This window comes from Eutrigla gurnardus (assembly GCF_963514095.1).
Source record: "Eutrigla gurnardus genome assembly, chromosome: 18".
NCBI classification, from domain to species: Eukaryota; Metazoa; Chordata; class Actinopteri; order Perciformes; family Triglidae; genus Eutrigla; species Eutrigla gurnardus.
Window position 1 is genome coordinate 445808 of NC_139929.1, and position 15036 is coordinate 460843.

General features: G+C 48.2%; 2 protein-coding genes across 2 annotated transcripts in view; one reads left to right on the plus strand and one right to left on the minus strand.

Moving 5' to 3' along the window:
• Positions 1–735: 735 nt before the first annotated feature.
• On the plus strand, positions 736–5209 carry tmem200ca (transmembrane protein 200C-a). The gene is made up of 5 exons (XM_084033982.1): positions 736–788; positions 2127–2304; positions 2385–2592; positions 2679–2788; positions 3123–5209. Exons 2-5 carry the CDS (start codon positions 2198–2200, stop codon positions 4198–4200), a joined length of 1503 nt encoding a protein of 500 aa, XP_083890108.1. The 5' UTR covers positions 736–788; positions 2127–2197; the 3' UTR covers positions 4201–5209.
• A 260-nt stretch (positions 5210–5469) lies between these two features.
• The window catches only part of LOC311029066 (piezo-type mechanosensitive ion channel component 2-like), a 36914-nt gene continuing 27347 nt past the window's right edge, over positions 5470–15036 (minus strand). The window contains exons 35-54 of the mRNA XM_084033956.1: positions 14655–14821; positions 13557–14548; positions 13369–13470; positions 13137–13293; positions 12857–13039; positions 12100–12280; positions 11721–11820; positions 10822–10969; positions 10584–10671; positions 10354–10480; positions 9978–10136; positions 9715–9862; positions 9350–9538; positions 9152–9244; positions 8869–9035; positions 8569–8685; positions 8390–8469; positions 7423–7636; positions 7043–7184; positions 5470–6480 (exon numbers count right to left, since the gene is read on the minus strand). Coding sequence (XP_083890082.1) covers positions 6379–6480; positions 7043–7184; positions 7423–7636; positions 8390–8469; positions 8569–8685; positions 8869–9035; positions 9152–9244; positions 9350–9538; positions 9715–9862; positions 9978–10136; positions 10354–10480; positions 10584–10671; positions 10822–10969; positions 11721–11820; positions 12100–12280; positions 12857–13039; positions 13137–13293; positions 13369–13470; positions 13557–14548; positions 14655–14821 — 3656 coding nt within the window. The 3' untranslated portion in view covers positions 5470–6378. The remainder of the gene's footprint in view (positions 6481–7042; positions 7185–7422; positions 7637–8389; positions 8470–8568; positions 8686–8868; positions 9036–9151; positions 9245–9349; positions 9539–9714; positions 9863–9977; positions 10137–10353; positions 10481–10583; positions 10672–10821; positions 10970–11720; positions 11821–12099; positions 12281–12856; positions 13040–13136; positions 13294–13368; positions 13471–13556; positions 14549–14654; positions 14822–15036) is intronic.

Consider the following 15036-nt stretch of genomic DNA (forward strand, 5'->3'; position numbering starts at 1 on the left):
CTCCGTCTCCTAGCAACAGCAGCATCCCAGAATGATCCACTGCTGCTCGGAGACAGAGAGGAGGATTCACAGCAGATCCAGGATCGGAGGACGATCAATACTACTGAGAGACAGACAGGTTTATAGAGTCAGACACACAGACAGGTAGTGTGTGTCAGTGGGAGAAAAATAATTTACACTCAAAATCACTGCAGAACAACAGAGAGACGATGAGAGGACACGTTCAAGGAGGAGGAGGAGAAGGACACGTTTAAAGAGGAGGAGGACACGCTTAAAGAGGAGGAGGAGGAGAAGGACAAGTTTAAAGAGGAGGAGGACACGCTTAAAGAGGAGGAGGAGAAGGACACGTTTAAAGAGGAGGAAGACATGTTTAAGGAGGAGGAGGACACGTTTAAAGAGGAGGAGGAGACGTTTAAAGAGGAGGAGGAGGACACGTTTAAAGAGGAGGAGGACACGTTTAAAGAGGAGGAGGACACGCTTAAAGAGGAGGAGGACACGTTTAAAGAGGAGGAGGAGAAGGACATTTAAAGAGGAGGAGGACACGTTTAAAGAGGAGGAGGAGGAGGACACGTTTAAAGAGGAGGAGGACACGTTTAAAAAGGAGGAGGACACATTTAAAGAGGAGGAGGAGAAGGACACATTTAAAGAGGAGGAGGAGGAGGACACGCTTAAAGAGGAGGAGGAAGACACGTTTAAAGAGGAGGAGGACATGTTTAAAGAGGAGGAGGAGGACACAGCAGCAGCACGATGATGAAGATGATAACCATGAAGCGATCGGAGCTCCGATGGTCAGATCTATTCTTCTACTGATCAATAATCAATACTCATTGTATTAATCCAACAATTTGTGGTTCTTGTTGCTGATCAGTATTGATGATCAATACTGATGTCTGGTCTTCTCTGTCTTTTGTTTCTGTTATTTTCTCTGTATCTCTTAGTCTGTCCCTACTTGGTTTAGTCTGGGTGGTTTAGTCTGTCCCTGGGTGGTTTAGTCTGTCCCTGGGTGGTTTAGACTGTTCCTGGGTGGTTTAGTCTGTCCCTGGGTGGTTTAGTCTGTCCCTGGGTGGGTTGGTCTGTCCCTGGGTGGTTAAGTCTGTCCCTACTTGGTTTAGTCTGGGTGGTTTAGTCTGTCCCTGGGTGGTTTAGTCTGTCCCTGGGTGGGTTAGTCTGTTCCTGGGTGGTTTAGTCTGTCCCTGCTTGGTTTAGTCTGTCCCTGGATGGTTTAGTCTGTCCCTGGATGGTTTAGTCTGTCCCTGCTTGGTTTAGTCTGTCCCTGGGTGGTTTAGTCTGTCCCTGGGTGGTTTAGTCTGTTCCTGGGTGGTTTAGTCTGTTCCTGGGTGGTTTAGACTATTCCTGGGTGGTTTAGTCTGTCCCTGGGTGGGTTAGTCTGTTCCTGGGTGGTTTAGTCTGTCCCTGCTTGGTTTAGTCTGTCCCTGGATGGTTTAGTCTGTCCCTGCTTGGTTTAGTCTGTCCCTGGGTGGTTTAGTCTGTTCCTGGGTGGTTTAGTCTGTCCCTGGGTGGTTTAGTCTGTCCCTCCTTGGTTTAGTCTGTCCCTGGGTGGTTTAGTCTGTCCCTCCTTGGTTTAGTCTGTCACTGGGTGGTTTATTCTGTTCGTGGGTGGTTTAGTCTGTCCCTGCTTGGTTTAGTCTGTTCGTGGGTGGTTTAGTCTGCTCCTGGGTGGTTTAGTCTGTCCCTCCTTGGTTTAGTCTGCTCCTGGGTGGTTTAGTCTGTCCCTCCTTGGTTTAGTCTGTCCCTGCTTGGTTTAGTCTGCTCCTGGGTGGTTTAGTCTGCTCCTGGGTGGTTTAGTCTGTCCCTCCTTGGTTTAGTCTGTCCCTGCTTGGTTTAGTCTGTTCGTGGGTGGTTTAGTCTGCTCCTGGGTGGTTTAGTCTGTCCCTGGTTGGTTTAGTCTGTTTGTGGGTGGTTTAGTCTGCTCCTGGGTGGTTTAGTCTGTCCCTGGTTGGTTTAGTCTGTCCCTGCTTGGTTTAGTCTGTTTGTGGGTGGTTTAGTCTGCTCCTGGGTGGTTTAGTCTGTCCCTGGTTGGTTTTAATCAGGTAATATTGATCAATCAGTGTCCCTTTGTCCACCATCTCTCTCTCTCTCTACCTGTGGCTCTACCTGTATTACAGGAAGTCAGGGACTTAGTCCAGGTGAGGTGAAAGTGGGTGGGGCTTAGTCGGTGTCTAAGTAGTTGGAGGTGATGATCGCGACTGGCGGCCTCCTGCGGATCAACGCGCGGCGACAAGACTCGCTGAGGTCTAAAACACACAAAGCAAACACACACAAGAGGAAGAGCAAGAAGAAGAGGTAACACAAACACGCACAGTGTGACCTTCAACCATGATGTCACCAGACTGTGCATGATGATGTCACTTTCTGCCCCTCAGGAGGAACGAGGTGGTGGTGGTGAAGGGGAAGCTGAAGCTGTTTTCAGTCTCAGGACTGGTGGCGGCGCTTGGCGTCCTGGTCCTGATGGGGGGCGTGGTCATGGCGGCTCTGGGATACTGGCCTCGAGACGGACTGTTCTTCAGCGCTCAGCCTCAGGAGGCCACTGCCATGGCCTCGGTGTCCCTCAGCAGCTCCACACCTGCTCAGGTGAGATACCGGAGCACTGGAACCACGTTGGGCAGAGGTTCAGCAGCGGTATGTGGACCAGATTCACCTTAACGTTTCTGTTCCAGGGAGGAGATGGAGGAGGTGGACGAGGAGGTGATAGTTTAAACCAGACAGAAACGGTTAACGGGACAACGGGACGACTTCCACAAGGCTTTCTGGCGGATTTTCTGGACCGGTAAGAGAACCTGACTAACTAGCAGACAACTGGCTAGTTAGCTAGCTTGCTAATTCCACCATGCTTTAATGTTACACTGGTTACAGGAATGCTGAGCAGCAGAGCTGAGGGTAATGATCCCTCCACCTCGCTGGAGAAGGACAAGATACCTGGCTAACTAGCTACGTAGCTAACTATCTATCTGTCTCTCTCTCTATTGACTGCCGTACACATTTATTCTGAAATAAGGTCCTATGGGGGCCACAGGAAGGGGCGGGACTTAGCCTCTCCATTGACTAGATGGCATCTCAGCAGGTATCTGTGCTCTGATTGGCTGTATTAAATGTCTCTGCAGGTATCTGTACTCTGATAGGCTGAAGGTCTTCGGTCCTCTAATCATGGGCATTGGGATCTTCCTCTTCATCTGTGCCAACGCCGTCCTGCACGAGAACCGCGACAAGAAGACCAAGGTGATCAACCTGCGGGACATTTACTCCACTGTCATCGACCTGCACAGCCTCCGCCGGCCCAACGCCACCGCCACCTGCCGCCCCTCCGCCAATCCCCTCAACGGCCTCGTTAACTACGTCCAATCAAAGAGCCTGGAGGCCAAACCCAGGGCGTATCCCGCCTCGCTGCTGAGCAGGAGGGAGGGGGAGGGACGAGGCGGGCTGTTGTCTAGGCAACTGTTGCCTGGGGTGACAGATGGAGAAGGGGATGTGTTCAGTATCTACCGGGAGCAGCCAGACTCTCCTCCTCCCGACTCCTCCCATAGACGCTCCCTCCCCCACAGCTTCAGCCCCCCCCACCTCTCCACCTGCTGGACCTCCATGGAAAAGGAGGCGCTCAACTCCTTCACCTTACCACTGCGCCGCCCGCGGCTCGCCGACCTCTGCAGGAGGCACTCCGCCCGGGCAGCGATGGGCAGGAGCACAGGAGGAGAGGAGGAGTGCAGGAAGGAGGGGTGTGGCTACGGACAGGAGGACAAGGAGGAGTTGAATCCGTGTCCACCTCCTCCCCTGTGCTCCTCCACACCACCTCTGTCCAGACTACTCCAGGACTCATCGGCAGCTTCCTGCAGCTCCTCCAGTCTCCACAGGGAGGCACCAGGAGGCTCCCAAGCCCTGCTCCTCCTCTCCTCCTCCCACCTGTCGCTCTCGTCCCTGTCTCACCTCCTCTCCTCCTCGTCCACGCCCGCCCCCGCCAGCAGGCGGCGGAGCCTGCCCACCGCCAGCGGCATGACAGGTTACAGCAAACTGATGTACAGAGAGGACGAATCGTTTGAGTCGACGGACATGACATCATCACATGGTGTGACATCACTGGGTGGGGGTCGGGCGCCAGGGGAAGTGACATCACACAGGAAGTACTCCAACAGGGAGAAGCTGAGGATGATCTCACAGGTGGATTCTGGTCAGAAGGAGGAGGGATGAGGAGGAGGGTTGACCAATCAGGAGCTGGCATCTTTGATGGCGTCACAGGAAGTGTTTTTGTCAGTTCTGGTTGGAGGATGGAATGCTGTAGCAATAAGGAGTCTTCCTTTTATTTCTATTCATCAGTTTGTTAACTGACTTCCTGTTGCAAAGACACCTGGGAAAGTTTTTCTCCTGAATCATCACGTTGCTACGAGGACTACTACTGGGGGCGGGGCCACACAGAGGACAATGAAGCCATAGTCGGGGACTCGAGGAGACCTTCAGAACTGCTGGACGACTTTAAACATTTCCTTCTTCTTAACCTTTTAATACACACGGATTAATAATGATTATTGATCTTTGTTCAAACAGGAAGTCTCCTCTCACTGACCACGTTTACATTCACCAAATATTTCTAAAAAGATCATATTCCTATTAATCTGTTTACGTGTCTACTTCCGGTCGTCTTCTCCTACTTCCTGTCACTTCCTCCTCTTCTTTGTTCTGTGTATGCGTCCAAAGAATGCTGCTAAAACCTGAATATTATCAAACTGCCACATGTGTCCAGTCACGTAGTCATCGAGATCAGGATCCCATTTTCAAGAATAAACATTTTTGGATCACTTCAGATTTGCAATATCCAAACTAAGAGAAGAGCATCATCTGCATAAAAATGTACCTTACATTTGGTATGTCGGTGTAATGGAGGAAACATTGTTTGGAGGCGTTTGTGGGTGTTTAGGGCTCGAGGTTATGATTCGTACCTTCAAAGGACTAAACTGTGACACTGAACTGCTTCATCCCGTCTCCATCAGCATGACACGTTCACATCTGGAATCGGAGGTCTCTGGTTGTTGCTGTGACTCAGTGGTGAACCTTTGCTACAGTTTGACTGATGCATAGTGAAGGTTGTAGCTTCACGACGTCTTCCACTGAAACCTCAACCTGCTTCAACAGAACAGTACCACGTCCAATCAGCTGACCAGTGAGTCCACGCTGTAACATTCATCAATGAATCACAATAAAGCATCTAGTTTGTCCTTGTTGTCAAATATTTGTGTTATTTGCGCATTGGACCCAGTGTGGTGTCTCGGCCCAGGTTTTGGCCGGTATTCTCTTTTCTTCTTCTCGTTTTAGCCTCATGGATGGCTTAGAACTGAACTGTGATTGTGAACAGGTGAACAGGTATGTGCTTCAACAAACAGCTGACTCAGGTAAACAAACGTCTTTTATTTTCACATATTCACGGTCGTTTCAAATATTCACAAAAGACACGAGGGAACAGTTTCCAGTTATCAGATATCACAGCTATGTTAACACAATCTAACAATTATTCTATATATATACATATAAATATATATATATATTTATATATATATATATATATATTCTATGTGTTATATTTACTTCCAGTTTTCTGTCCTGAGGGATCAGCGTGGACCAGATCGGTTGGGACTCCAGTGTTGTGTTGTGACTGTGAACAGCTGTTTTCACTTATTTTTAAACCTAAATAGACACTAAACTAACAAAGATAATGTAGAACTATCATGAAGCTAATGTAGAGCTAACATACAGCTAAGCTAACATGAAGCTAATGTAGAACTAAAAGGGTTTACATTTAGCATAGTGCTAACGGGAACGTCCTGTCCTGTCGTGAGATTCATAAAAATAAGTGAAAACAGCTGTTGACACATTGGACGTGTTTATAACTTTATGTGTTAACATCCGTCAGCAGCAGGGTCCAATCACAGGGCTTTACTCTTGGTAGTGGGAGGGGCTGGGTATATATTTAACATCAAACAACATTTAACACATGACTACTTGAGATTCAGAGATGATCGCATGACTTCTTCTTCTTCTCTGTTTATTGGTAGATTACAGTTGTGTGCAGCTGACAGCGCCACCTTCTGACCAGACTATGCTGTAGCTGAGTTTATTCGCCCCAAACCAACAACTACTGTCCTCAGATCAGTGAAATTTCATCAGCACCGACTCGCGGCTTCTCCCATTGGTCACACAGCAAACAAGGTTTCCTGTTTCTAGAAACCTTCAAAATAAAAGTCAGTTAATGTTCGTTGACTGCCATCACCGACGGAGGAATCACACGTTCAGAGGCGACTGTCAGTGATGACGCCACAGTTTGTGATGTCACCATTATAATTTATGTTTAGAATCAATACTGTATGGTCGATGAGGTCATCGTCGTGTCCATTTGATCAGAGTCTCTGGCGATCGATACAAGAAGATTAGTTTGGCATAAAGCTCCTCCTCCAGCTCCAGCTCACCTGTCTCTCTCACCTGGAACAGAGATGCAGCAGCCAATCATGTTGTCATGTGTCGATAAAGTTTTTAAATGCGACAATAAAGTGTTTCAATGTGCCCATTAAGTGTTTAAACACGTTGATAAAGGTTTAAATGTGTCAACGTTTTTAAACGGGTTGATAAAGTAATTTAATGCATTGATAAAGTGTTTAAATGTTTTTATATGCTTTGATGAAGTGTTTTAAACGCGTTGATAAAGTTTTTAAATGTGCTGATAGTTTTTAAATGTGTTGATAAAGTTTTTAAATGCGTCGATAAAGTTATTAAAGGTGTAAACGTTTTTAAACGGGTTGATAACGTTTTTTAAACGGGTTGATAACGTTTTTTAATGCATCGATAAAGTGTTTAAATGTGTCGATAAAGTTTTTAAATGTGTTGATTAAGTTTTAAATGCTTTGGTTAAGTTTTAAAAAGTTGAACGTGTTGATATAGTTTGGTTTGTGTTTTTAAATGTGTTGATAAAGTTTTGAATGTGTTGATAACGTTTTAAACATGTTGATAAAGTTTTGAATGTGTTGATAAAGTTTTGAACTCGTACCAGGAAAACGTCGGTGCAGAGTTTGAGGATGCGGTCGACACACGGCAGCTCCTCGAACATGATGGAGTGGCTGATCCCGCTGAAGAACTCGCGCACGAACTTTCCGATGACCAGGACCACCGACGCGTACAATCCCATGATGCTGCGGGGTGAGACGCACGTCAGCAGACAGCAGTACTACCACAGGTACTATTGTAGGAATACTACAGGTACAATGGTAGTAATACTACAGGTACATTTACATTTAGGTACATCAGTAGTACTACCACAGGTACAACAGTAGGAATACTACAGGTACAACGGTATTTTAAGATGATTGAAATATCAGCAGGCAGTAGTAATAATCCAGGTACTGCAGATCTTGAAGTAGTGTCATGTACCCGTATCCAGCCAGGAAGCCGAGACTCGGAGGACTGACTTTATCGCTGAAAACAAACAGCTGCAGTCCTGCCTCCCTCCTGTCACTCAGAGAAGCCCCGCCCCTAATCGGTACCAGGCTGGCAGCTGGTTGGTCAACGATCCACCAGTCTTGGATCTCTCGACTCTGATTGGTCAACCGTTCCAGGGACAGCAGGATGTCCTTGTAGCGGTCGTCTGATTGGAGCAGAGTGGAGAGAAGTACTCGTTAACAGAATACTGCAGTACTTGTGAACAGAATACTGCAAGAAGGATTAGAAGGACTGGAAGGATTAGAAGGACTGGAAAGATTAGAAGGACTAGAAGGACTGGAAAGATTAGAAGGACTGGAAGGATTAAAAGGACTGGAAAGATTAGAAGGACTAGAAGGACTGGAAAGATTAGAAGGACTAGAAGGACTGGAAAGATTAGAAGGACTAGAAGGACTGGAAGGATTAAAAGGACTAGAAGGACTGGAAAGATTAGAAGGACTAGAAGGACTGGAAAGATTAGAAGGACTAGAAGGACTGGAAGGATTAAAAGGACTAGAAGGACTGGAAAGATTAGAAGGACTAGAAGGACTGGAAGGATTAAAAGGACTAGAAGGACTGGAAAGATTAGAAGGACTAGAAGGACTGGAAAGATTAGAAGGACTAGAAGGACTGGAAAGATTAGAAGGACGGGAAAGATTAGAAGGACTAGAAGGACTGGAAAGATTAGAAGGACTAGAAGGACTGGAAGGATTAAAAGGACTAGAAGGACTGGAAGGATTAAAAGGACTAGAAGGACTGGAAAGATTAGAAGGCCTAGAAGGACTGGAAGGATTAGAAGGCCTAGAAGGACTGGAAGGATTAGAAGGCCTAGAAGGACTGGAAGGATTAAAAGGACTAGACGGACTGGAAAGATTAGAAGGACTAGAAGGACTGGAAAGATTAGAAGGACTGGAAGGACCTGCGTAAAGCTGTTCGATGGGTTTGGAGTTGGAGTCGCTGGGCGCCCGGATGAAGGAGGGAAACACTTCCTGTATGACCCTGAGAACACAGAAACACAGAACACGGTTCTATCTGGAACCAACAACACGCTGCACACGCGGTGTAGATTGTGGCCCCGCCCCCGGCCCAAGCACTCACACAGGAAGTGACCTCGTCCCATTCAGCAGCTGGACCAGCTCCAGGCGAGTCTGATCATCCAGGTAGGTCACATGTTTACCTGATGCAAGCTCCGCCTTCGCCCCCAGACTCAGGTTCCTGTTAAAACATGATCGATGACCGGCTGATTATTGATCTGATTATTGATCTGTGGGGTGAATCGTGACAAGGAAGTAATAATATGAAATGTGATGTCAAACTAAGGGGCAAAGTACTAGAAAAGAACTTGATTTAATTCTTAAGCACTGAGGATTGATTATTGATCAGGAAAGAGAAGCTGACCTCTGAACAGTCCAGGACAGCGTGAGGGGGAAGTGGTCCAGACTGAGTACCTGGGACAGGTACTGTCTACTGGGGGGGCTAATGGTCCACAGAGAGTTGCTGCTGCCCTGCAGCTCCGCCACCGTCACGTCCTCATGACCATAGGCCTCCAGGAACTGCAAGGCACTCTGGGAAATAGAGGCCACAGTGTTACTGGACAGAAAGGTACAAACTGGCAGCAGTGCTGTGGTCATTGCGTTAGTAGTAGTAGTAGTATAGTATAGTAGTAATATAACGTACTGACCGGGGTATAACTGTAGGAGCTGCTGAAGGAGCTGAAGTCCTCCTCGGTCAGATCTCGGAGCTGGTTCTGCTGAGCACTCATGGTGAAGATCGGCTGCAACAACAACAACAGCTCACTGGTAATAATACCTAACTGCATAACTGCACCTGTGCTGGTCCAGGTCTGCTGGTTCAGGTCTGCTGGTCCCGGTGAGTGTACCTGGAAGCCTCCCAGTGTGATGGTCAGAGAGACGTCGAGCGGTCTGTTGACGACTCCAGCGACAGATTTGATGAGCGACATGAACAGCAGCGGAAACCAGACGATGCAGATCAGCAGCAGGACTATGAGACCCCCCATCCCGTACTTCACCACCCGCTTCTTCTTCTGACCCCGGGGCTGAGGGTACCTCTGTGTACAAATACACACAAATACATCAATATACACACGCTTCTTCTTCTTACCCCGGGGCTGAGGGTACCTCTGTGCACAAATACACACAAATACATCAATATACACACGCTTCTTCTTCTTACCCCGGGGCTGAGGGTATTTCTGTGTACAAATACACACATAAAGCCACATACCTTCTCAGACTCCCTCCAGCACTTTAAGACAAAGCAGTGGGCATAAACGTCCTCTACACAGATCCAGGAGGACAGGGACAGGGTGGTGTCTGTCCAGACCCAGTCCATCACCGCCCTCAGCTCCGTCAGGAAGGGGACCAGACGGAAGCTGCAGATCGACAGACGGGTACAGAGACAGACTTTCATTCTTTGCTTTGAGCTAAGCTAACAGTTTCCCCCTGCTGTCAGTCTTTATGCTAAGCTAGGCTAACAGGTGGACTCACCCCTGGAACAGGAAGAGGTTGAGGTAGTTGTAGCTCTTTGTCAGGAAGTTCCCCAGAACTCGTGTTGGGTAACCAGATCGGATCTGATAGGCCGACAGACCGAAGTAAACACACTTTACAAAGTACCAGAGCTGGGCCACCAGGTTCTGGTTGAAACGCCTGGAGACAGAAAGACAGACAGAAAGACAGACATTTTAATGGTGGACAAACTTGGTTGGTTTGCTAGTTAACTAGATAGAATCGTAGTGATTGAAGCTGAGAATTCAGCACCACGGACAGCAGCAGGTCTATCAGTACACAGTGTGACCCAGATGATGGTCACCATGATGAAGGTTTTGTCATTGTGTTGATGAGGCAGCAGGTGGAGGGGGGTTACCTCTCAGTGACCGTCGGCAGGATGAAGAACATCCAGAAGTGGATCCCAAAAACCAGAATCACCTGGAAGACCAGCTTCCCCAAAACTGTCTTCCTCAAATACAGAGCCCTGTCTATCACCATGGTACCTGCAGACAGACGGGTTGACAGTCAGACAGTTGAACAGACAGACGGGTTGACAGTCAGACAGCTAACAGACAGATGAATAGTCAGACAGACGGGTAGACGTACCAAACTGGATCAGAACCATCACCAAGAACGCTTCAGGAACTTGGTCTTCTGAGAGGGAGGAAGTGATGTCAGCAGCTGCAGAGTGTTTCTGAGAAATTAACAGAATAAAATATAATGAAACAAATATAAATAATTTTCAATAGAAGAAATAGAATAAAATAGGATAAATCAGTAAAATAGAATATAAGAAAAGAAAGATAACAGAATGAAACGTGACGATCAATAAATCAAACTTTACTCCGAAGGCCCAGAAGCCAAAGACGATGATGATGAAGTCGACGGTGTCGGCGAGGAACATGAGGACGTAAACATCAGTGACGGCGCTGTATTCTGGTTGGACGAGAGCTCTGAAGAACTGAAGAACCGGACGGTAAACAGACATACACCTGACAGAGACAGAGAGAGACATTCAACGTTGTTGAAGTCAATTGAACTGCAGAAAGAAAACTGTCACATGGTTATTTGCATAATAATAATAGATTTGGTGACCGTGGCAACACGTTAAAAAGAGGAGAAACTTGGAAGCACCAAGTTCACATGAACGGTGATGAAAACTAAACTATATAATGGTCACTTCCTGTGTGTGAACAGGATCCTGATCCGAACCACCTCAACTGGCTCCTTTCAATGCGAAGGAGCAGCAGGTCGACTCCGAGCTCCCGCTAACAAACCGCCACCTGAAGGTGGTGGAGAGGTCTGTGTGCCCCGGTGACCCTGGGGGCTGTGTTGTTGGGGGCAACAGCTCCGGGTCAGGTCTCCCAAGGCAAAGTGTTCCCAGGGGAGGGGCCAGACAAAGAGCGCTTCAGGAAACCTTGATGAAATGGCACAACAAGGGCTGCGTTACCTCACCCAGATTAGGGACACTAAGGCCCTCTCCTGGAGCCAGACCTGGTGTTGGCTGGGCCTGGCCTCATGGGGCCCAGCAGGGCACAGCCGGAAAAAGCATCATGAGGCCGCCACACTGTGGATTCACCACCTGCAGGTCTAGGCATGGTACCTGGGCGTGCTGGTCCCCTCGGAATACTATTTCTATGGTATTTCCATGTCATATTTTCAGCTGGGTTTCCTCCTCCAGCTCCAGTCAACTGGGTTTGTCAAATTGTAAATTATATTTGGTTAGCTTGAGCATTAGCATACCTGCTTACAGAGTACTTCTTGGCTCTGATGGAAAGTTCTCTGAGTTTCTCCAGCAGCAGATCAAACCTGCCGGGATGCTGAGCTCTGGAGCTCACACTGCCTGAAAACACAAGAAGACAAAATTTCAACAGCACTTATACAGTAATTTATTTATCTGGAACATATTCATATTCACATCATTTTCTACTGCTTATCCAGGTCCAAGACACAGTCACAGGTCCCCCTAGCCCTATGGGGACTGGCTTGAACCCCCCCGAAGAACCTCCCCATTACATTTTTATCTATAAAGATACACTTTATTGTCCTTGGCAGGAAATTTGTCTTGGACTCCCTTGCGGTCATATGTTGTCTTGTTGTTTTAACGAGCGTCAGATTCTACCTGCAGGAGAACGCAGCTGGGTGGAGCTGGAGCGTGTCCGCCTCCTGCCTCGCCGCCGCAGTGTGCCGGTGAGATCGGTCGGATCGATGGAGGTTGCACGGTGGACACAATCAGCCTGGTTGTCGTGGTGACAGAAAATGTCAGTCTCGGTGGTGATAGTTTGGTCCCAGAGTCCGTGGCACTAGGGAGGACGACCAATACAGAGTCAGTCGTAGGATAGAGTACGGGCCTATCATTTAGGGGGTTTTACCTTAAGTATGGGCCTATCATTTAGGGGGTTTTACCTTGAGTATGGGCCTATCATTTAGGGGGTTTTACCTTGAGTATGGGCCTATCATTTAGGGGGTTTTACCTTGAGTACGGGTCTTTCATTAGGGGGTTTTACCTTGAGTACGGGTCTATCATTTAGGGGGTTTTACCTTGAGTATGGGCCTATCATTTAAGGGTTTTTACCTTGAGTACGGGTCTTTCATTAGGGGGGTTTTACCTTGAGTACGGGCCTATCATTTAGGGGGTTTTACCTTGAGTACGGGTCTTTCATTAGGGGGTTTTACCTTGAGTACGGGTCTATCATTTAGGGGGTTTTACCTTGAGTATGGGCCTATCATTTAGGGGGTTTTACCTTGAGTATGGGCCTATCATTTAGGGGGTTTTACCTTGAGTACGGGTCTTTCATTAGGGGGTTTTACCTTGAGTACGGGTCTATCATTTAGGGGGTTTTACCTTGAGTATGGGCCTATCATTTAAGGGTTTTTACCTTGAGTATGGCTCGGTGGTAGAACAAAGCGAGCAGCTGCAGCAGGTCATACAGGACGTAGCCTTCCTTCTTCTCCACCCCCAGGATGTTTGGCGGGTGGAACGGTTTGGATCGGTCCACCTCCAGCTTCTGGTTGAATGGGAAGAAACCAAACTGGAAGAAATACTTGATGACGATGGTAACCTGAGAACAGAGACAGGTGGACAGACAGGTAGACTGGTTGTTAATGGCACCCTGTTGCCAGAGGAATTTTAAATGAAGTGGCAGCAGCGGATTGAACCTCAGTGTAGATGATGGCCGTCATCCAGAAGGTCTTACTGGGTCGGGGGACGGACAGGGTCGCCCACAGAAACACCAGAACAGGAAGTACCAGCGTCAGACAGCTGGCAGACACCATGTGGTTCAACACGATGACCAGGTAACACACCGTCTCTGACCTGGCAGGAGAACCGTCTGAGTATCTCGGCAACAACAGGTGAATCTGTGGCTTTACCTCTGGGGGCGGGGCTTACCTGGCGGCCAGGATGTTGTAGAGGGCGTAGCACAGCTGGAGCAGCTGGTGTTGGTTGCCATAGAAACGATCAGACGCCTCCAGCTCCTCGTCGTAGAAAGTCCTGAAAGGCAGAGTGAAGCAGAGAGTGAATGAATCTCCAGCAGGTGAGACAGGTGGAGCAACTCACCTGTCTCACCTGAGACTCACCTGCTCCTCAGCAGCTCGCTGGCCGTCAGCTCCTGAGCGTGAGACACTGGCAGACAGGAAGTGCAGGCTGAGTCAGACAGGAAGTCACCCTGCGCCCCCGCTGGCAGCGGTGCCTCCTCCTGCAGGTCCAGGCCCAGAGCGAGGCTGTAGGAGGGGGGGAGGTGGAGGGAGCAGGGGGAGGAGGCGCTGGTGTGACTCGGCTTTGGTTCTTCTTCATCATGTGTTTCCTTCACCAACCTCTGAGTCCCACTCATCCCTTCTTCCTCTGAAGAGGACCCAGACCGGACTCTCTCCATCCTGGTCAGTCTGGATCGCCTTCTTTGGCTGGTTTTAGTCACCAGGCATTCTGGATAATCTTTGTCTTCTACTGCTGGGTCTCCTTCTCCTGGAACTCTCTTTTGTGGTTCAAGTCCTAAGGATGGAACCTCTACTAAAGGTTCAGCTGAACCCTCTCCTCTTGGTAGTGGTTCTGCTTCAGGTTCAGGTGGATCTCCTCCTGAAACAGGTTCTGGTTTTCTTTTCCCTGAATAATCTCTTCCTGATACTGGTTCATCTTCTGGTTCACATGCACGAACTATCCCTGATAATAGTCCTGCTTCTGGTATATGTGGACCACCTCCTCCTGAAAGTGGTTCTAAGTCTGGTTCAGGTTGATCTCCTCCTGAAACAGCTTCTGGTTTTGTTTTACCTGGACCATCTCCTCCCGATACTGGTTCTGCTGCTGTTTCATCAGGACCCTCTTCTGCTGATATTGGTTCTAGTTCTGGGTCAGGATCTGATCCTGGTTTACCTGGATAATATCCTCCTCGATGACCTCCTACTTCTTCTTCATCAGTATCAGGAACCATTGCTTCTTCTTCCTCCCTTCCTCTCTCTGCTGAGGCTTGCCCCTCGGCCTCACGGGTACTGTAGTTCAGGCCTGACTCTCGGGAGGCTTTCATCATCTGTTCTTGGTAGTAAATGTGGATCGCGTCTCTGGTAGGAACATTACCCTGAACAAACAAACAAACACACAAACAAATCAACACCACTGATACAAACATGGCTCCTCCATGTTCTTGTAGTTCCAACAATCCAGCTGTAGTCCTTGATACGTACCTGCTTGGCCTGCTGCGTTAGCATGCAGCGCTCGATGCACAGGACGGTGGAGATGTCGATGTGTTCCTGACACAGACCGCTGAGCCAGGCAGTCAGGGAGTCCAGCAGGGCTGACAGGAGAACCCAACAGAACCGCAACGTGTTGGAGAACCGACGCAGCGCTGTGTCTGAAACACACAGTGTCACCTGATGAGTTGCCACAGTTCAGATAAATTGATGGTGTTGCTAGGTGTTAACACGCTAACTAGCTAACTAATTCATTGAGGTTGGAGAGATTGTAGTTTGAGTTTGAATCTCCTACTGAAGCTGATTTGTTTGTCATTAACACTAAAGTGAGTAGAAATGTTGGATGTGTGAGTGACATGCTGGTTGTTATGACGAC

Coding starts and splice junctions, on each gene's coding strand:
- tmem200ca (XM_084033982.1), top strand. CDS start 2,198: ATGATCGCGACTGGCGGCCTCCTGCGGATCAACGCGCGGCGACAAGAC. Junction 2,593..2,678: donor GCAGCTCCACACCTGCTCAG/GTGAGATACCGG, acceptor TTTCTGTTCCAG/GGAGGAGATGGAGGAGGTGG. Junction 2,789..3,122: donor CTGGCGGATTTTCTGGACCG/GTAAGAGAACCT, acceptor ATGTCTCTGCAG/GTATCTGTACTCTGATAGGC.